The sequence below is a fragment of the Lichenostomus cassidix genome, chromosome 5 (assembly GCF_008360975.1).
Source record: "Lichenostomus cassidix isolate B80296 chromosome 5, HeHo_3.0, whole genome shotgun sequence".
NCBI classification, from domain to species: Eukaryota; Metazoa; Chordata; class Aves; order Passeriformes; family Meliphagidae; genus Lichenostomus; species Lichenostomus cassidix.
This window is the reverse complement of record NC_139486.1, coordinates 53,766,199-53,789,386: the sequence shown is the minus strand read 5'-3', so window position 1 is coordinate 53,789,386 and position 23,188 is coordinate 53,766,199. Positions and strand designations below refer to the sequence as shown.

At 35.2% G+C, this 23,188-nt stretch overlaps 1 protein-coding gene across 5 annotated transcripts in view; it reads right to left on the bottom strand.

Moving 5' to 3' along the window:
* Positions 1-2,495: 2,495 nt before the first annotated feature.
* SBF2 (SET binding factor 2) overlaps positions 2,496-23,188 on the bottom strand; it is a 228,137-nt gene continuing 207,444 nt past the window's right edge. For all 5 annotated transcript variants that reach the window (XM_085063120.1, XM_085063121.1, XM_085063122.1 and 2 more), the window contains 10 exons: positions 21,678-21,779; positions 20,337-20,522; positions 14,547-14,673; positions 13,578-13,705; positions 12,823-13,056; positions 8,584-8,688; positions 7,298-7,491; positions 6,787-6,874; positions 5,345-5,476; positions 2,496-5,060 (listed from right to left, as the gene is read on the bottom strand). In XM_085063120.1, coding sequence (XP_084919246.1) covers positions 4,962-5,060; positions 5,345-5,476; positions 6,787-6,874; positions 7,298-7,491; positions 8,584-8,688; positions 12,823-13,056; positions 13,578-13,705; positions 14,547-14,673; positions 20,337-20,522; positions 21,678-21,779 — 1,395 coding nt within the window. In that variant the 3' untranslated portion in view covers positions 2,496-4,961. The remainder of the gene's footprint in view (positions 5,061-5,344; positions 5,477-6,786; positions 6,875-7,297; positions 7,492-8,583; positions 8,689-12,822; positions 13,057-13,577; positions 13,706-14,546; positions 14,674-20,336; positions 20,523-21,677; positions 21,780-23,188) is intronic.

Genomic DNA, 23,188 nt, shown 5'->3' with positions numbered 1-23,188 from the left:
ATACCAGATAAAGATTTACTGCAAGCTTTCCTTTCAGTCAGAGGCCTGAAGAGGAAGAAACCAAGTTAATTTTTACTTACATTTTGACTGGTTTTTGGTCAGAAAACAGTTCTAAAGATGATGAAAACTAGCTCTTTTAAGTAAGAAAAGTAGAAGAGAATTTCTGAACTTAATTTTGATTTAAGGCAAATACATGAATTACACTAATTCAGAAGGTACTGAAAATGACAGCTCTTTGAAAATCTGAAAATAATATAATAAAAACATCTTACAGGCATCTCAGAGAAACAGGCTACCCAACAACATAAAAAATCAGTGGCAATTCCAGTACCAAATCTCCATGGTTTTTTTTTTTTCAAATTCCAATCCTAAATCATTTGCCTGCATGAAACACTATAAAGATTTGAATATTTTATACTATATAGTTAAAGTATTTTTGATTGAAAAATGCTAACACTTGTTCCAACTACTGCATTAAAATATTTAACATGAGGGATAATCTGAGCACAGCAAAAGTAAAATGAAGTTTTACCTATTGTGATGGCACAAAAATGCAACACATGCAAAAGCTGTGCATTCAATTATTTAAACCTGAGAGTGATTTTACCTGCACTGTTGCTTACTATATTAAGCTTCACTCAAAATTATACACAATTTTATGGAGTTAACTGGAACTTATGGAGGTCTTGACGTGAACAGGGATGTTGTACCTGGTATCAATTTTGGACAATTAACAGAGGCTTTCAACACAAATGGACAGTACCAAGTTTTGGAGGTCCTGTTGGGTGACAGGCTTGAATTTCAAGAATTCTGAGTTGAACAGTGAGAGAAATACATTAAATAACAATGTATTCATTGATATTTGCTCAATATACACTGATAAACAAGGCATCAATAAATAAACCTTAAAGTTAATCAAGACAATGCCTCAGGTTCTTCTAGGTGAGTAAGAGGGGCAGGAAGGAGCACTAAATACCTGAAACAACTGCTCCCTTCACATCTCCTTCCAGGATAGTTCTGTGGTCCTTTTAGCCTGAATATTTACATCTCCTACTATTCTCTGTCTACACATAAAAGTATCAGCTCTCTATGACTCTCCTAGAAGACACTTAAAGAAAACACAGTTACCAAAGAGTAGACAATAGAATAACAGTAACCATGACAAAATTAAGCAACATTTCCTATTCATCATAAGTGTGCAAATTCTGACATCTAAGAAAAATTTGAACAGAAAGGAAGAATCTTGAACTTTACGATGCAAGCTGAAATTGGAAAAAATGTTAATTCCCATTGGATGTTGACTAGTAAATGAAGAGAAAAAAAATAATGAACTTGCAGCATCCTTATTTGACAGTCAGTTAATGAAAAGCTGAATGTAAAAAACCTCAAAGATGAAAATTTCCTAAATGAGAATGTTGATGCTACCACTGCCCTTGGCTTGCACAGTAGCCAAAAGTGGGGGAGAAACTGATCAAATACAGGCAAACCCGCAGAAAGTAGGTGCGACAGTGATACTCAGCATGAACTTCAGCATAACTGAGGAATGGGCAGATTAATTTCAGTTTTCTGACTCTCCAAAGCAACCACAGGATAATCATGAACAGACAAAATATTTGGATGATCACAAATATGAAAAATGAGAAATGTGGTGCAGCCACTTTGACATACTCCAAGAATATTACAGGATGAAAAGGCAAAATGACAGTATTTGGACAAGATCACCACATTTTTGTTATGTCTGAAATTCAAAAAATATCAGATACAAATAATGTGTGTGGGATGTGACACAAAATTTTGAACATTTGTTCTTGGGTCTGTTAGCTGTTTGTGTATCATTACATAACCAGTGACCCACACGTGTGGCATGCTAAGTATTTTATTTTTTAGTGGAGTAATCCTAAGGCTCCATCAAAAGTAAGGGTTTTTATAGAAAACACTTGTTAGATAGGAAAGAGAAATCACTGATATAAAACCACAGTAACAGCTCTTCAAAGCCTAAATTTGCTTCATTCCTCCACCTATGACGTGGATGTTTTCTTACTGAACACAGAGAAGGGCAAACAATCCTCTCCCCTTATGCAAGACCTGTTGTAATTCTCTTTTCTGCAGTAGGAATGTTGTGATACACAGTTTGGGAACAGTGATGTGACACAGCAGAGGGAGCACGTCTGCCTCATCCCCAGCTCCTGGATGGGTTCCTTTTCCTAAAAGATTTTAAGGGAACATGAAGTTGAATCCCTTCATACACAGAATTTTTCCCCAACAAATTCTTAGTTTCTAATTCTCCACTGCTGCTGCCACAACTCAAACACACTGGCTAACCCTGTAGCTTAAGCTAAGCTAACTTCTCCACATTTTCTCCAAGTCTCTGTTTGAATCATCATTTTGTAGAGGAGAGACCCTCATGGACACTCCAAACGTTGTGTCTTCACACCAAGAGCATTTCTACCACCCCCCTGTATAATCCTTACAACAGACACCACAAATATCACATCTCTCATTCCAGCTTTTATTCAGGTATTTTTAAGTTAAGTTGCTCAAGTCCATTTTCCATCAATACAGACACTAAAAATTGAGATCAACATTTAAGGCAACATTAGCATCCATGCCAAGCTCAATACGCAAACCAGATCATCTAAGCACCACAGCATCCAAGAACTGCCACAGGTCCCCTACCTCCGGCACACGTTCCCTTTCCTTTTGAATTCTGCTAACCCACACGACACTCAGGAATTCCATTTAGATGCACATTCTTAAGTAAGACCTTGCCATTTTTTGATAGTTTATTTTTTAGGAACTAGATCATTTTTGCATCAGGTGATACGAGTGAGATATGTCTCAGGGTGAAAGTATGCAGTTGACTTCTGTTGCGATACCTCATAGAATTAAAAAAAAAAAAATTCAATATCATTAATCAATGACTTAGTATGAACATTACATGTATTTAGCCTTTTGGTAATGGCTATACATTGAGACTTGTTAGAATGATAATTTTGCTTTAAATTCTGACTTCTTTAGTGTTACTGTTGACAAGTGTTCGAGTTAACGATGCCCAAGTGCAACTTTTAGGTAAGGATATTTACAAGTATACAAAAGACCACATAGTTTTTAATACACCCACTAGTCTTAAAACAGAGTAAATAAGGATTTGTCTTGTGCCTGTGGAATATTTCAACACGTGGGTCTTGCTTTTTTCTCTTTTACAGTAAAAGGAAAGGTTTTACTTTTCCTTAAGAAGTGTATTTATTACAAGATGGTTAGCATACATATATCACATAACATACAAGAGTTAAAATTAACTAGTTACAAAATAAGCAGTGGTATGTATATCTTCATATAACCTAAGAACAGGATCAGTATTTTACAAAGTACATATAAAAGTACTTCATATACAAAGAAAAATACAAATGTGCAAACACCATTGTCACAGGTGGAAATCTGTCAATTGAAAAATGCTAGAAAAATCCTTCATATTTTTGTTTTGAATTTGCAAATGCATTAAAAACAGCTGCATTTCCTATTGTGTGTAGTGAGAAATCTATGTTCCTTTCTGACAAAATACATTAGTTATAAAAAAACCCACAAAGTTTAGTAACTGAAAAATTTTGTAAGTATAGTCAGTTTGGTTAGGCTGACATTAAATTACAAGCAGAACGTCTGGAAAAATGAGAAAATAGTGAATCATATATACAGACCTTTTGTAATATTAGTGTGCTATTTAACATATTAACATTTCAAAGTAAAAACAATGGCTTAATTACCTACATATTCTACTCAAAGTCCTCACTATTTGTAGACTGTAAAATTTCTACTAATTTGGGGATATTAAAAATGTTTTGCCAGGATTTTAAGCAGAACAAACACAACTTCATCAAAAGTAAAAATCTATAAACAGTCTTCCAATTAATGTGCAAAAAAATGTTTAAAAAGTATCAAATCACAACACCTCAAACTTGATTATGTACACATTTAATATCTGTAAATGTTGTTAACTAGCTAGTTTTGTTCTGCTATAAATAACTTACCTCTGTCCTGCAAAATGTCTGCATTGTAAAGATTTCAGTGCAAGTGCTTGCTTCATTGTTTAGTGCATTATCATGTTCATTATTTTTTATTTTACAGTGAGCAGAACAGCATATAAATTAACACATACAACTCACACACAAGAGATCCTTCTTCTACTGAATTCCTAGTTTGTTGTTTTCCACTGCTCCAGGATACTGTCAGCCAGTTTTCTTCCATTTATCTCACTGGAATTGCAAACAGAATCTAAAATAAAAGTGCTATGGTCTTTAGGTAATCCCTAGAATTTGAAATTCCATAACAACATTGCAGAAGCACTCAGCAGAGCATGAGATTAGAGAATGACCTGCACACTAAGAAGACACTTGAATGTCTGGCATCAGGCAATTTCACTTTTTGGTCTTTAAAAATATCAGCTGTCTATAAACATTGGCAACCTGGTGTGTATGTCACTGGACTCACAAGCTTCATTTATTCATTTGTTTTTTGGAATTGTAGACATGTTCCCTCTTATTCATGACTGGCTTGGAAATCAGAAAATGCTGCTTAAAAATCTAAATAAAGTGGAAATAGACTTCTTGTTGAAGGGAAAAATTCTACACTTTCCTGTGGACAGGTTTTCTAACAGAATAGCTCTGAAATGAGAAAACCAGGATTAGATGATAGTGCAAATACAGCCCACTTTTATAGCTAGGAATTGTACTGAAGAAAGAGGAAATGCATGATAAATGGATTATTATTTTTCCAAGTCCTCCCTGCAGAAAAAAAAAATAGCAGTTACAGTGGTTATAATTATTAAACAGAAAAGAACTTATTGTGAACTTTTATGGCTGAAATGTAAGGAAGGTGGGTTGTGTGTCAGTAACATTCCAGAACTCTGTTTCTTCCAGGAAGAGGTGCTTTAAAAATGACTTTATCATGGAACGTTTTTCCTCTTTCTAAGCATCTGAAATGCAACTCTGGATCCTGTCCATCCATTGTTGAGCACTCTGTGCATCCTGGGCACAAAAATTATACACACGTTTATTTGTCTTCAACTGCAAAGGAAAAACAAGAACATGAAGACAGATGTCAGGACATGGAAAAGAAAACTTGCAAACTTTAAACTGTAATACTCAATGTCCTAACTGGGTTTGAATGTAACATTTTTGAACTATTACTGCTGAGGAGTGATGCCAGCTACACAAAAGCTTTTTGTCTTGTGATAGCATGACAGCTCCAGTCTAGCTCACATCTTCCAGCAGGACTGAAAGCAATGGGTTAAACACACCAAGGGAAGAGTATTTCACATAAAGATCAAGTAAAGACCAGACATACTTACATCAAAAAAAGCCTTTTCACTGGCGTGTTTTGGGGCTCCTATTGTTGGAGAAGCAGGAATCACAGTTTCCACTTCTGCAAGGTCTATGTGTCCCTTACAGCTTGTATCCTCACCAGAGTCATAGTATCGCAGCTGGACACGAGAGAAAAAACATCCAAACATGCTTTTAGATGGACATTTCCATTAAATTCCCTTTCCCTGGATACAGCCTGGGGGCATGGAGTGGTAAGGATGAGAGGCACAAATATGATTAGGAGCCAAGGATTGCTCTGGGCAGAGAACACGTGGGGCAGGAAAGCAGAACCAGTTCTTCACTGGTCATTACATAAAACTAACACAAAAGCTTTACTTCACCAAGGTGTTAACAGAACACTAATTCTATGTATTTCAAGAATTTAAAGTGATCAGCAAAAATTTAAGTGTAATTTTAGGTAATTATAAACCACATAGAAAACTCACATTTTCCTATACTGTACACAGTGATTGAATGAAGTCTGTGCTTTTTTTTTTTCTCCTTACAAAGGTATTTTGATATGAATATTAATCACTCTGTAAAATGAGTTTCAGCATGCAAACCAGTTCCAAAAAAAGCCCTCACAACAAAACCCCAACGAATTCCCATAAACCAATGCAAAACAGTAAAACAAACCTTTACAGCAAAGGTCAAACAGAATTCCAGCCAGTATTGACCTGTATTACTCCTGCCTCTATCATATTCAGAAGGATATCTTGTTATACGAAAAATGAAGAAGTATTTTTTTTTCTCCTGCAAAATGAACTTTTTCTCCTATATACAGGCTGTATAGGATATATTAGGAAGAATAATTTGTTGCTATTTACCACATTGATCTAGAAGTACTCACTTAGCATTTCAAGAGATGTCTGTCTTTATCTATATTACATATTTTTAAGTGTATTGACTATAATAAATTAATATTTTTTAAACAAAAGCATACAGAAGTGTCAGAAGTTATAACTTCCACTGTGTGGAATATTTATCTCAATGAAGACTACTGTCCAATTATTTGAGGTACACAAGGCTATAAATTTCTATGGCAGAATTCTGGCAAACATTGTAGATTTGATAAAAAGTTTAGACCAACAGATCTCCTCCAGTTTTGGTACTCCTTATTGTACAATGATTAGGTGGAACATTTATGAATAATTTTGCCACGAAATTTACATGACTATAACTAATCTGAAACACTCCTATATATTTTTTTAAAAAAGCAAAATACTAAAACCCTTCTGTCCACTCAGAATTCTGTATCAGCTACAAGATACACAAGACAAACACAGATAGGTCTAGAATGATGTAGCACACATCACACCTGAAAATCATCATTACCAATATTGTTTGTCAAATCAAGCTATACAAAGCCAGTAAATAAAACAGGAGCAACATAATAATAAAAAAAGTCCATTATCTGAAAAGGTTTTACCTGGTGTTTTGTCACATCCAGCACAAACCAGCGAGGTTTCCAACCTTTTAGTAAAGCTCCTCTTTTGTACAGCGTACCTTCAAAAGATCTGAGAGGGACAGAAAATACAGATAGCATGTGATTTCAGAATATCAATGTTGCTGATAAATAAAAGCCCCAAAACTATAATATGCATATTAAACACTCATTTTCCTGCAGTAAAATGAGCAAGATTTAAACCAGTAGTTAAGTTATTGGTAACTGGGACACACTGATAAAACACCCTTTTAGTACTCTGGATGCATTAAATGTACAACTATAATTTGCTTGTGCGTCTAATGCAAGGTTGAAGGTCACTGGTAGGAGATAGAGGCCCATCCATTGAGACAACTAAATGTAATCAAAACCACAAAGCAGGAATAAGGTAGTCACAAAATAATCTGTCCACATGAAAATTTCATTTTTTCCTAAGGCAGAGACTTGTACCAATATAACAAAACATTCACAAATATTGTCTGATTATCCAGTTTACCTATTTTCATCATTCTTTGATGTGAAATGATTGTACAGCGTCGTTGTTCTTCGATCTACTCCATTAGAGGGAGAGATGCTTGAACTCTGCTCCTCACCCAGCCCACTGTCAGGTATTTCCAACAAAGACCTCTTTTGATAGGAATGTAGATTAGGTGACATCATCCCTGAGGAGCCAGAAGGATGTCTCCGGAGCTGAAAATGAGGGAAATAGAAGAAAAAAGGTAATGCAATGTGGCTTGCATTGTGAGACTGTCTCAGTGCTGTACTGATAATAAATACATGGTACAACATGTAAGTTGTAATGAATTAATGTAACCAATTAATGATGGAATCACTGTGAGGCCAAAAAAAATCTTCCTATTACAAGTCAGTGCTGCCTCAGAGAAGAAGGCAGAGGGATGGCAATTCCCTGCGTTTCTTAAGCAGAAGGGTTCACTTGGTGTAAGAAATCAGTATTTCAGAAAAGCCTCATATATTCCAGTGATATAATGTTTCCCTTGCTTTCTCAGAAGCATCTAAAACTAAACAAACACTTGAACACAAAAGATTTCCCTGATTTCAAAGGGAAGAAATGGGGGAAAGGAAAAACTAATTTCCAAGAGCTCCTTTACAGATCCATGTCATTTTAGTAGAATCTCAATCATCTGGAACAAGAGGGATCCTGAACTTGGTCCTAATTTAAATGACAACACTCGATAGACACAGTCTGGAACTGGTAACTCACTGTGCCAAGCTCAGAGACAAAGCTCCCAAAAAGCACTATCTAACATTATTCCTGGTGCACACAGAGAGCAAAGAGGCAGCCTTTGACTTAGAAGGTTCTATACTGTCAGCTGTTCTTGTTACCACAGTCAGGAATTGGAAACACTAGCATGAGTATTTCCTATTTCTACTTAGAAACTATAACTCCATTTAACCACGGAAATATCCTTACTTATCTCTGAAAATCTGTGATATCCTTTTGGCTACTTTCAGGAACTGAGCTTTTTTTGTACTTCAAGAATCTTTTAAATTTATAAAATCATACATTTGTGCATTAGTACAATGCTCATTTTATCTGTATGCCTTAATCTACTCTGGAAAAGCAATTAGATTAATAGCACAAGTAAAAATATATTTTTCAACATGAAGAAATAAAAAGCCAATATCATGGGTTAGATCAACACATTCAGTTTTTCAAAAGCAGTATTTTACTCCAAGAAATACAGTAATTTTGTCAGTGTCCCAGGTAGCCTATACAGCAGGAATGGAATTACTATATTGGACAAGTTCTTTTCTACTCACATTGTCTTGTCTGGCGTCATCCTTTAGATTCATTTTGACCCTTTCCCACAAAAGCTGCCACCTCTCTGGGCTCTGATTTAATTTACTTTCCAACCTTTCGATTTCCTGAAACAAACAACAAGGGTTTCCTTAAGAATAAACATTTCTAACGGATTATTCCCTGGCAGTCATTTTCATGGAATCATTCTCTAGTCAGTGTTTTCACTCGGTGACCCTTCAGGCTGTGCTGCTCAGTGAAGTTCAAGAACCTCTGCCACATGAGCTATAAACTGAGATCCATTGGCATCACGAGTAAAAGACACCCAAGGACAGCATCAGACACATTGCTCTTCCTGCATGTCCCAGGTTGGAGGAGCCACCAGGCTTTTAATTCTCCCCCAGTCCTCCTGAACACACAAAATTCAACACCAATTGCCATAACAGAAACACAACACTGATAAGGACAGTCTGTATTTTATAAAAATATTTACAAAGAACAAATTCTCTGCTGTGACACCAACATTGTACAGTGCCAATATTAACATTTACCCTGGTTTATAAAATGTGATACAAAGCTGTAATAAAAGAAGGAAATGAAACAGAAAGATTTATTCAATTTGGATGCCAAACTGTAACAACATGTTCTTGTTGTGGAACTTGGGAATATGACCTATGCTGATAACCTCCAGTTAGGGTTATTTCCTGTTAATAAGACAGTGCAAAGTTAAGTAAAATGAGCCAATTTTATTAGTTTATATTTACTTGTGAACACTCATTGACACATTTGCCAAGACTTTGATGTGTGGTCCATATCACTTGCCATGCTTCCCTTCTGCATTTTTACTTTCAACAACTACATTGTTATGAAAATCTTATTATTAATGAAACAAAATTAAAACCTCAATTTTTCAAATTGAATTAAGAATTAATGACGGAATAAAAAATTGCCACAGGACATAGACTTCTTGTGCCACATCGAAGCCAACTAAACATGAACACATTTATTTTCACAGTAGACAAAGTAACTCTCTACTTACTTGTACTCTACCTAATCATTAAAGTAGACTTCATAATATTCTCCAACTCCTATTAGTCTTTTGAATGAAAAATTATGCAAGAAATTGCTACTAATTGAAAGGTAGAAAATTATTATACTTTTAAAGTAAGAAAACATTTTGACCAGGAAATTAACTTCTGAACTAAATTTTGAACTCTTAGGTGAAAATAAAAAAGCCTGCATTTGACAATATAACAGGAACAAAATATTTCTACAAACTCTTCCTTGCTGAAGCTAAATTAGAAAACCCCAAAGTGAAACTAAATATAAGAGAAGTGGCTTAACAGCAAGAATCAAACCAGAAGTTTTAAATGCTGAAGGTAGCTGAAAGTCATATATGCTCTCTTTCTGCTAAGAAATAAAACCAGAGTACTTTTGCTTGTAGTATCATCCCAGGTAGATAAAAAAAATAAGGAATGATCAACACAAAGACTAAAGGCTTCTCTAGATTACTTGTTTCTCTTTCAAAGTGTTGAATGGAAAATACTTCTGAATAGGTGATATAAAATGGAATGAATTTACCACACACTTTTAAAAGTAAAAGCATTTCCAATTTGCTGCAAAAGGATATAAGATCTTTATTGCTGTAAGTTAGTCAGGTTCTAATGTGATCATTCTCTTTCTGCCCTAGTCTTGACTTCTGAGTATGAGTCCTTTCTGCAGAATCTGGAAGTAACTGAAACTTGTTACTTAGCAACTGGGTCACATTCCTTCTTTTTTGGCTCCACAGTGAGCAGTGCTTCCAGAACTTAAAATGAAAAACTTTCATGAAAAACTTTCAACAATCTCCTGTATATAAGTTGAAAAGTTAGGAATAAGTTCTCCTTTAATAAACCCCATCTAAAAAAAACATACAAGGCAATAAATCCTAAGGTTTACTCTTGCCGCTTCAGTTTTAAGTTTTACAGAAATCGTCAGATTTTTTTTTCCCTTCCATGTGAGGAATGGACTTTGAATAGATGCTTTTCCTTGAAAGAAAAAAATCATTACATTTATCTCTCTGGTTCATCTCCTGCTGTCCAGGCTTACAGGGGCAGAAATATATGTATGCAAAAAAAAAAAGTTATAACAAATTCAACGATGAGAATATCTATTTCCTGCAATTAGCAATCACAAACAATTAGCATTACTGTGCCCTTCAGAAGATCTGCTAAGTAACCTGCTCTGGAACATGTGAATGGTAGAGACAGCAGTTAAATCTGCAGAAGCTCCAGAGCTCTGGAAAATCATCACCTCCTTTGCATCCACAATATATCTGTGCATGCACACCCATTATCTCTCACAATTCTTAGAAGCACCAGAATCTGATCCACTCTTAAAAGAACAGCATCACACTCTGCCACGAAAATTCTGAACTAAGGCACTTAAAAACTTCACTGTTTCCGTTTTACACCCTGAAGAGCACTATCTAGTTTTCAATTGAAAAATATCTTTAGAACAAACAAATTTGGGCTTATCATTATAAACTAAGTGAGAATCAATCTTCCCCAGTGATTTACGATGCTAAATATGGTCTCAGTTGAAACATATTTTGGATACCAACACATTCTCAGTGGATTTATGATTAAAGAGAGGTCTTTCTCCTACATCAGCAATAGCCCTAAATTAACAACTTGTTTTAAAAGAAAGTTCACTTTGCTTTTTAAACTTAGAAGAATATTTTTGTAACCTTTATACAACCTCTCCAAAGTTTTCCAAATGTTCTCTCCATTGCTATCTTTTATTACTATAATCTAATTCACAAATAACATTTAAACTCTATAAAACCTGACCCACATATCTTTAGCCTATAATATGGCTAATTTCCCTGTTATATGGCAGTTTCTCACAGTTGTGGATATAGATAGTTTGGCATCTACCCCAGGAAGAAATGCAGGAGAACACTGCTGTATTCCTGATGTGCTTCTGGCCTCTGGTCACCTGATGTGAAAGCTCTCTGTACTTTGCTGAAGAATCCCTGGTATCACCCCTGCTCTTTCTTTGCACTTGGGAAATTACAAACTCTGAGAAGTCCTGACTGTCTTATTTTGAGTCAAGGGGAGTTTTACGAGATTCTTTCTATTTATTTATTTATTTAATTGGGTATTGCTCCATAAAGCTAACCCTCCATCAAAAGCAAGTCTATCTTCAAGAACTCACATCCATTCAGAAACCTCCTGCATTAAGACCTGGTAAAAATTGTCTTTGATTCAGGGGAGTTGGGGGCCCACAGCATATCCTGATTTTCCAAGCACTGAAGTATTGGGCTCTAAAATCCCAGCTTTGATTTAAGAGTCTTCAAAATGAAACACTGCACACAGTGATGTGTATCTGGACATACATGTGGCTTGAAGCAACACAAGTGAAGAATGTTCTTGTCATTCTCCTGCACTATCAATTACCATTATAACCAAATGTTAGGCTGTTAATTAATTATAATCAACGAACACCTCTTTAAGAGAAGACAGGTGTTAAATCCCTCTAAATAACTACAACAAATATGATAATGGCTTTATTTTTCATTTTCTAATGAAGAAAGGACAAAACATAAGCAGCCTAAATGAGCCCAAACAAGAAAAAGCCAAAATCAAGCCAAAATCAATTTCAAGTACCAAAATATTTTGAAGAATCTAAATTTATCAGTTTGGTTCTAGTAAACATACATAAACTAAGAGCAATCATGAAAAGCTTTTTTTGAGAAATTTGGGGCAATTTGTTCAGTTTATGTTTGTGTATATCTCTCAATTGTTAAAATCAACAAGTGTCAGAATCTATTTTCTGATCTGTCCAAAAATCTGGGTCGTTATTTTACTACATACCTACTTTATATGAGTAGAAAGAGACCAAGAAAGCAAGATTCATCATTTACCCACACAAAAATAGCTGTTCCTGCATTTCCTACAAAAGGCAAACCAAAATTTTATTTATTTTTTAGAGCAGAAAGTGAAAAAAAATGAATCCGTGAGTAGTTATTAGCTACAATTAAAACATACTCCCAGGGACGTGTTCATTCAGAACAATATCAGCTTTGCAGGAAGTCTGATTGATTCCCAGAACCACCAGGACTCCAGATCAACCAGTCAGTTTTACTAAAGACCTGTTTTGAATCCATCATGATCCTTTTAATAACAGCATATCTGTAAGGCAATAACTTGCAATGAAAAGTAAATATGAATTTCATGAGCATAAGAGAACTTCCTGTTCTGTGCAACCCATGTACTTACATTTAAAAGGCTGGTGATGGCATCAGGTTGTACTTTTTTCACATCATCATAACATGGCCATACTATTTTCCTCTTAGTCTGAGGGACTGAACCATCTGTTTGGTCGTTTTCTTCTGGAACACTGCATTTTGCAGGCACCATGGTCCAATCATAGGAAGGACCTGTAGCCAAAATCTCTTCTACATAATAATCCCACTTTTTGAGGCTGGACATATTTACATTTGGCTTCAGTGCCTATTTGAAACAAAGTGTATTATTATAATAACATGAAGGAAGCCTTTGAATTTCTGACTTACAAAACAATACCTGTTTTTTCCAGATTATTCTAAATAGAATTCTACAATGATCAGTGTGCTGTGACTTTTCTAAAATTATTCAAGACACAGCTCAATCTAGTGGATATACATTATCATATAGGACAGTGATATAGCTATGTGATTCAATCAGATTGTTATAAAATGTATCCCTTTATGACTCTGAACTCAGTTCCCCTTTAAAGACAATTTTAGTAATAATTCATATAATTGAATGAAATGAAACAAAATAACTCATTTAGTTCACCAGGATACATGAATACATGTTTCAGAATTTTGCCCTTTAAATCACATTTCCATGACTTTGAGATACTGCTCCAATCAATCAGGTAGGGTCAATTTTGTCCACCAAATACTTAGCTCAGAACAATTAAGACACCAAAATGTACTCGAGGAATCACTCAGAATAGCAAACAACCCATATTTTAAAAACAATCATACCTCTATTTCAGCAGGGGCATAGAGGTAATTGAAGAAAATAGGGCTCCTTTTGTGCATCTTTTCAATACATTCCCAAATACAAATTCCTTTTTTGGCATGTTTATCTCCTTTATCTTCAAACAATGTCCCTGGGGAAAAGAAGAGCAGCAAAAAGATAACTTTATGATAATGCATAACAAATGCTAAAGCACAGCCTACAGGAATTTCAGGTCAAAGGTATAGCAAAGTCTACTATCAAATGCCACAGCAAGAGGAAATAAACAAAGAAGATAAATAATAGAAATGAACATTTTTTTGAAAAAAAATGGTTGCTCAAGTTTAGTCTGCCCCACAGCTACACCAGTTTTTATGTCAAGCATTAAAAGTGACCATATGCCATGAGAACCAGCCCCCAAAGCAGAGAATTTTGGAGCACATTTTAGAGGACAAGTCCCAAGAGCAGCCTCAACTGTGGTTGTGTAGCCTTGGTAAGAGAGCTCTAAAGGGAGGTAAGGCCTTGGAAGCAATAAGGTTGCACATGACAGATGGGAGTGAAAAAGAAAGTATACAAAGAAAAACACTGAAGATAATGCAAGAGAAAGAAGTGAGAGGTAATAGATGGAAAGGCTTTTCTTTCTTGAAACTTTATGCACTCTCTGATGGATTCACAGAGACTTTGTTTCTGCTAAAAGAAGGTATTTAGTAGGGAAAATGGAACTATGTGGATAAATTGCTAAACCCCCCTGAGGCATGGCACTAATTTCTTCCACTTACTCCTAGTGCCATCAGTGGCATGGCTCAGGAACCACTGATGCAGAAAACACTACATGTTCTTCACCTCCATTTTGCTTTTTACATCTAAAATATGATTCATTACATGGTCACCATGCAGCTACTGGACCATCTTAACCCAGGCAAATTTTTGTAGACCAAATATTCTGGAGAAAAATATCAACAACTACAAAAGCAATATACAAAGAGCACACATACCATGTTCTAGTCTTTCATAATCTGAATCCAGAAGAAATGTTTTAAATCGATTTGATATGTGATGAAAAGCCAGAAACTTCAGATAATATTGATTGAACTCAAACTCTGTTGGGTATTGGTTATGAATCTAAAAAATAAAAATTAAAAAAAAGAAAAAGGAAAAAAGTGGATATTGAAGCATAATACAAATAGATATGTAAGAAATAATAAAGTGAAATGATAGCAAGGCAATTCCCCCATGAATGCTGGAAATAAATGGCAAGTGTCACAAAATCCTTCTAACATTTTGTCCTAGAATACTTTTTTGGCTAAATAAGTTCATGCAGTGTCTATGCTGCAAAAACATTTCCAAGCAGATAGAGTGAACTGTATAATAAGCAGTTTTATTTATTATTTTATTAAATATTAAACTCTGGACAAATCCCGTGATTCTTCCAAGGAATCCAACTTGATTTTCTGTGATGACTCTTGAGTCACCGTGTAACTTCACAGGTACAGATGTCACTCCTGGATGTGGCTGGAATTCAAACTTTAACTGGAGGGTTTTGCAGTGGATTTCTTGCTATTGCTCAGAACCCCATGAAGCAGATAACAGAGACAATGCTGCAAATTACATTCCACCCACCATTCCTGAAACAGCCAATTTCTCAGGTACTTGCTACTCTATATGATTCTTCCTTTTCAAAACATGACCCAAAATATTACAGTATGAAAAAAGACTGAAGAGCTGTCTTGCCATTCTTCTTTTAAAACAGTAAAAGCTAAGTAATTCCTTAAATTGTTAACCACATCAGGCTGTGGATCTGTCTAATTCAGTGAATGTCTCCAACATGAGTCAGGAGCAGATATTTATTTAAGAAAACGATACGGATTATCAGAGTACAGCACTGTGAAATGGCTGGTTCTTCACAGCTGCTTCTCTTTAACATTATCACAAAGAGCTTGGTGTAAGATTTTAAGCATGAATTTTATTATTCATGGCAAAAACTTTTAGCACTAGTTATTGGTATTTATACCTGATAACCATATGAAATGAAAGATTCTAAAAATCTTGATGAGATAGTGCTTGGAGAAATTTCATGTGTTAATTTAAAATTTACCCTTCAACTAAGTTTATGACTCACAATCTTCACCTTCAGAATAAACATGCAAATTAACTGAAAATTCCTAATTACAGTGGAAAGTACAGCTTGCAATTGAACAAGAAATTGCTGATTGAATTTCACATTTGAAATATGTCCCACTATGCTTTGTCTAGCTTCACATCAAACCTGTAATATACCTTTAGTTCTGCAATCTTCCTTGCCTTGTATTTTGCATTCCCAACACTCATTTTCCTGTTCCATATTTTCTCTCTAATCTCTTATCACTTTCTTTCTTATCAGTTACTCAATGGGGTTTTTATCAGCACTGATAGGAACTGCTGCTAAGACTACTTGAAGCTCCTAGCATTTAGATTTCCACATACACCAGCTAAATAAAGGGGGAAAAAAGTGTTTAGCAAGGAAAGGTTTTCTACAGAACATACAACAGTGACAGGAAAATCCCTTGACAGGACCTACAAACACCCACACAACATTTCAGTCAGAGAATTTGTGGTTATCATATCTCAATATTAGCTTGGGGCTGGGCATTTAAAATGCTAAAATACTTTTTAATCCCCACTTTTCCCCTGATACAAATACAACATTCCTGCAGTGATTTGTAAGAATAAAGCTATGTAAATTTTTTTCTGTAATAAATTCAAGACTTCAATTGCACAGAAAAATTAAATTTTTAGTTCTCTTTATAAAAAAGGATTTCTTTTTGTCATACCTTCTTTAGTACATACTTCCTCCTTTTGTTAGGAGAAGTTTTTTTTTAATATACTGTGAGAAGGAAAGGCAACATTCTGCAATTTCTCATGACTTATATACAGAGTCTTAACTTGTGGTCCAATAATTATTTTAATACATATAAAAGTTAAAAGAACAAGCTGCTGATAAAATCCTGTCATGGACTGAAATGCTGTCGGTGAGTCCATTTCTGAGATTTCTGGATGCAGAAATATTATATTATATTAATTAGGAGTTATCATAATTCTAAAGACAAAACAGCAATAAAGCATTTCTTTCATAGAGGTAAACAAAGTAGTAATTTTTGTTGTCTTAATCTCCATAATATATGAACATTTAAAACCTGATTAAACCTCTATGTGTTTGTAATATTATGGTTAGAGAAACTCTGCATTTTAGAGTTCTTTTTAAAATTACCATGTTCCCACTGAAATATCTCCTAAATGTATTTAATAACATTCTAGATCTATCAGCCTTCCTCAGTTTTCCAATACATTTTGGTTTTTAAATTGCATTACATATCAATTTTTCCTTAGAATAAATGATAAATATAGTACTCCAAATGTCCTGTGCTGGGAATTGCTATGAGGCTACTCCTGCAAACCCTGGAATAACTGAACACATCCCCCACGGGAATAGCACACTCACCTCCTCTTACACAGGGTGCTGTAACAGAGCTCCTCATTGAGCTTAAAGGAAGGCAGCTCTAGAAAATCATCCTGTTTTAATTATATTTAATAAATTACCAAAGAGATTCAGAAGAAAAATAAGAAAAGCTTCCTCACTGACATCACTTGCATAAACTCCGTCTCCATAGAAGCAGAGGAAGTATGTGCCAGATGCTGCTATTGTGAAAGACTGATTTTGCATTAATAATTCAGCTGACACCTGGAGATATTGGCATAAACAATGACTTTTTATAAGATGATGCAGTTCTAATTTAGGATTCACTGCTTCATTTGTTTTCTCTGTATCTTTAGTTTAACCCATGACATTTAATGCATGTACTGTCTCTGCAGTAACTTTCTCACTGCACCTGGTATATGGAGACTAAAGGTTTAAAATACTCTGAAAGGACCAAATGTTTGCTTCCAGTTAATGGGCAATCTTTAAAAACTGATGATAATATATTACACTTCAGGGTCAAGTTGCAATCTAATTGGATTCTGTAGTTGTGTAAAATTTTTTACAGAAACTAACAAAACAACAAAAATTTTCAACTACAGGTGTTGATAAAACTTTTTTTTTATGGTAAATTCATATGAAATTTCAACCAATAAATTGACTTCAAAAGCAATTTCCCTACAATTTACAACCACACTGTTAGAATTTGGTAACTCAATACTATGCCATCATCACAAGTTGGAAGATATACCTAACTAGTTTAGAAAAGGTACTCAGAATTGCATTCTTAATGGGACTGCAGGTCATTTAGCTTACAGACTTTTTTCAAAAAAACACACAAGTCTATATTATCTATATTACACTGATTATGCTTCCCATGCCCTGTCTTGGGTGAAGATAACACTGGGTAAAAAGACTGTAACCCCTACACAGCCCTATCTTTCCTCGTAAGAAGTTACTGTCTCCTTCAGATTGACAAGCTGAACTGCTTCTACTGGTCTTTGCTACCAAATCTTTTCCAACATTTTGGCTGGGAAAAGCAGGCAGGCTCCCAAAAACCCCTCAGCCAAGAGACTGGAAGGGAGGTATCCCCACCAGAGCAGCAGGGAATAGCTCCAGGTGGGCTGCAGGAGGTACTTGTGCTGCTGACACAGCTGCAGCCAGGGCATGTGCACACAGCTCAAACCCACAAAGCAGAAAATACAAAATTTTCTCTGGAAAATGAATGTTAATAACCCGTTTATTTATACTTCCTTGGAAAGAGAGAGTCAGATACCTGCTGAGTGACAATGCACCAAAGCTGCAACATGAGGTGAATTACAAAGTTCTTGTACCCCCCGGCATGTTCATATGTGTGCAGCCTGAGGCAGAATCATACCTGACAGTTCTTAACAGCAGGGATTTATCCCACTTTGCATTTCATCCTAACTTTCAAAGGTGGGATGATTATAATCCACTATTCCACGTTCTTAGAACTGCAGGTTGTGTTAAACTTTATTCAAAGAAAAACCAATAATTCTACCGTGAAGAAAACATAGTCCATTCTATTTCATGTCACTAAACCCACATCCTTGAATTTAATTTTTAATTTTCTTCTGCATAACCCACTTGTTTTCCAAAATCTGTGTCATCTCTGAATCACTTGAGGAAGAAATACCACATGGATAATTTCCTTGCCTTTCTTAATGACAACTTTCTAAGATTTATTACAGTAAAACTGTACCAAAATATTTCCAGGGTCAGAAAGAGGATGTAGGCTACGTCTACATTAGCAAATAATCAGAAGCAACCTAGACAAACAGACCGAAGCAGCTGGTGCTGAAGTCCTTGCAGTCACACTACACATTTTTGGTTTTATCTGGACTACATTTAGTCCAGTTGAGTTGACTCCACTCTACACTGACGGTTTTGAGCTATGTGAAAAATAATTGGTGCAAGTTTAAATTCTTCCCCAAAAAATCTAGTACACATGCACCAGACCAGCATCAAAAAACAGAAAGCAGGGATGCTGGAAGGATTAATTTCAAAATTACACTATTGCTTAAAGTGAAATGTAGGTTTACTACATTCTACTAATGGATGGTATCATCCAATCAGCCAATTTCAGCTTAGAAAAGACACCTGACAGCGGAGAGAATACAGCACCATGACCAAGACAAACAAATTACATCCAGAATTGAATGAACCACCAGGCAGATGGGTTTCAGTAATAGAGCACATGGCAATTTCGTCCTGTTGTAGCCATTGCAACCAAGAATATGTTTTTTTCTACTTCAGGAAAAGGAGCAATAACCCTAATCCTATTGTAAAAAGTAGTGTGACATTTGGGCAGATTAACTTATTTGAATGAAAAATGCAGTACTGATTCTTTTTAGGGAAATCTCTGCTTTTCCAATAAAACCAAATCTGAGGACCACAACAACTGGGAAACAGATTGACAAAACAGAAGATGTGATTTCTGAGGTTTTCTTAAGGGCAATGCTGTAGGAATCAATGCAAATTCCAAAGATATGATTTATGAACTTCTGAGACAGCAATGACGGCTGTTGGTGTTGAACACTGGGACACAAAGAAAGTTGGAGATTTTTTCTGTAACATTTTTCAGCAAGTTTTCACTCATCTTGTTATAAGCTCATTCATTATCAGTCTAACACAGATATACTTGAAGATTGCTTTCTATTGGTTTAGCAAGTTATTTAATCTGTGAAGTTTTCTTCAGGTAGCAGACTAAGGCTACTCACAGACTTCTCTTTCAGGGTCTACTTCATGCAAGTATTCACTATGGATGTGTGCTCCCAGTAAAAAGGCTGGTTCTTTAACAGTTATCTTCTGTGATACACAGTCACCCATACATTTTAACACAGGTGAATAATGTCAAGGAAACTTTCAGCTTTTTCAGTGAGAAAAAGGAGAGAACTGGGAAAAAAATACACATGTACAAGAGGAACTATGCAAACACCCCTCTTGTGTTTGCATACACAGAAACTCAGCTAAAAATTTACATTTAGTGGTTTGAGATGAAGAAAAGGATGAACTTCAGAATTAACTTGAAATGAGCATAATCTTCTTAACCTAATTTCTTCCTACACAACACAAAACTCTACAATAAATGACCTTAACAGATCTGTACTACCAACCACCCCTCTGAGTCTGCTTCAAGTCAGTCTCCTCTAGACAAACATTCCAGCTCTTCTGAGGTGAAATCCATTCCCTGTAATAAAACCTAGCGAATGATGCTACTAGTCTTCTCTCAAATCTGTATCTGTTACATCTGAAATATTGGCAGATACACACTTTTTATGAAGCCTTCTTGTAGAAGAGATTGACTTACCTGGTGCACACAGTCTAAGAACTGTAAGAAAACAGGAGCAAATCCACTACCCTGACAGTTGAGAGTCAGATTACTACGTTGACTGAATTTATGACCAAAAGAGAGCCATTCTTTCTCCACCAGCATTCGGAAGCCTTCAAGTGTCCTGTAGAAGGGATCACTGAGTAACTGCACCAGAGACACCACCTAGATCACAAGACAGGATATTTTGTGTTATGAGTGACAGAAGTTAGGAGAAACCTTTAGGAACTGAATATAAGCATTCAATAATCTATTTATTGTTCAAGAAAACAAAAATTTTCTTATAAACTCAATGACAATGATTTTATCAAATACATTAATTACTTTTACAAAACAAATAAAATAATATTTCACATGAAAAACCTTCAATTACATTGAGACTTTATGGTATCTGTGGAAGTAAAATGTAAGCAGCTACAGACTTGGAGGTGATTACAATGCTTACTACATTTAAATTATGTTTGAAATAAAACCACTGTTATAATAAACATTTAAAAGATAGTATCTGCTACCTCAGCAAAGAAAGCATTCAAGAATTAGTCCTGAGGATGACTTCAGAATTTTTGCAGTCTATTTTTACACACAGCATCTCAGGAGACTTTAAAATGCAGCACAGGCTTCTTCCACTTCCAGCTATGTATCTCCCCTCTCTAGTCTTCATTGTTTGGCAATGATTCCAATAATTACAGCAACATTCTTTTATGTGTTTGTTTACCTGGTATTAGGATGCTGGCTGCACATAAAGTTTTTATTTACTAGAATTATGGAAGTCTGTGTTTGTCTTCTGAATTATGAAGCAACAGCATGGACACAATGCATCTATCAAATGAGGCAGCAGATCTTGAGTCACCTAATTTATAGATGGTGGAGAGCTGTCCTTGCAGCAGGTGTTACAGGCACTTTGGCACAAATTTCGGTTTCTCCCTGGGTGGTCTCCTAACACCACTTATGGAAAGTGAATGGAGGAGAACAAATTCCTCCTGTGTTTAAAATGTACTATATTTAAAAAGAGAAATAAATAGTTGTGGCAACTTTTAGCTTTCATTCTTACACATAGTCAGGTGCAGGAATGCAGGTCTTATATCTAAGCCTTAGAACTGTTAAGACCATCAGGACCTTTGGAACAAATTCATTTTAAGGAACTATTTCATGATGTAAATTGCAAATGAATGCAAGGATTCATGCATTCTGGTTTCTTCTCTGCTGCCACAACACACATTTATTCATGTTATACCAAATTATCTACCACTTGTGTAAAAAAGTACAGCCTGGTGTTTTTTCTTACTATTTCGCTATTTCAAGGTTTTTATAGCAGCTTACCTGTGCAGTAATATCCCAGCCATCTTCCAAACAAACCATGACAGAAGAACCATTTTCCAGGAGCTCAGAGATGATCACACCCAGTTGCATTATCCTGTGAAGCTAGAAAGTACTATGAATGAGTAACACACTCTAGATAAATCTTCAGATAATATCAATAAATAGAATCTTTTAATGTTTAATATTTAAAAATGCATTCCTGGATCTACAAATAACACAGAGAAATACATTGATGCAATTGATTAGCCAACAATAAAATGTAACAGTCTAAGGATTTCCATCTGAACTACAATAAAACTAAGGGAAGTTTTGAAGATAGGAACTTAAAGTATTAAAGCCAATGAGCACTGTAATAAAATAGCTGTCATAAAAAGGAGAATGGGAACAACACAGCTGACAGATTTACAGGAGAGAAATTCCATCCTGGGCTTAACACTAAAATAATTACCTGTGAAATATTAAGGTCCCATAAAGTCACTAAGTACTTTGATGGGAGAACCCACGTAACATATTTACAAGATAATGTTACTAATATCCAGCCTCATGGAAGTTGGAAATTAATGAATTGAACAATAATAACAACAATAACATGAATAATCAAACCACAAATGTATAAACAATCCCAGAAATAGTTTAGACAGCTGGGCAGACAGGCTAAAACATGAAAAGAAGATGCCTTAATTATTTTCACTTTAATACTCATTACACAGTGATGCTAAAATAAGCAGGTTAAAGAAGTTCAGGTGCATCTGAGCAATTTTATCTATGAGACTTCACATTATTACTACTAAAAAGAAAAATCTGTAGCATGATTTTACCATTTTTGTATACTATTGACAGCACGCTTGGTAAACAACATAATAGGTAACACATTAGCAATTCAGTGTTTTACAGCAGAGTGAAACTGTTCTTTGTGGAGCACTGAATATAATCCAACCAATAGAAGCAATAGGAAAGATGAAAGCCTGGAAGAAGGAAGAAAATAGTATAGGAAAACAAATAAAAGATGGCAAGAATCATCTATGATCATTTATACAAGGAGAAAAGTAAGTTCAGAAAGTACAGAAGGCACAGGAAAGTGAGAAGAAAATTATATTGAAGAGAATAAGAGGAAAAAAGATCAACCAAACAGTTAAACCCTAGAAAATTCATCCTTATTCAGGGCAGTCTGCTTTTTTCCTCTTACAAAAACGAATTAATATTGTTATGGAAATTGTGATAGAAAAACCTTGACTCCTCTGAGCCTTCACATAGCCACTCTTCTAAAGAGATAGTTAGTCCATATAGTGTTAAAAGCAGCAATGTTAAACTTCTATTGCCCAGAAGAGGAAAGCATAATACAACAAAAACATTTCTGAGATGACAGATCTATGCTCTTTCATGGGAATAGTAGAAAATGTGCCAAATCAGTCATAAATTAACTTTATCAGTCATAAATTAACTTTATCACATAAGTTGCATATGACATGATTTAAAACACAGAAATGTGATTTAAATGGAACAAAGCTAGT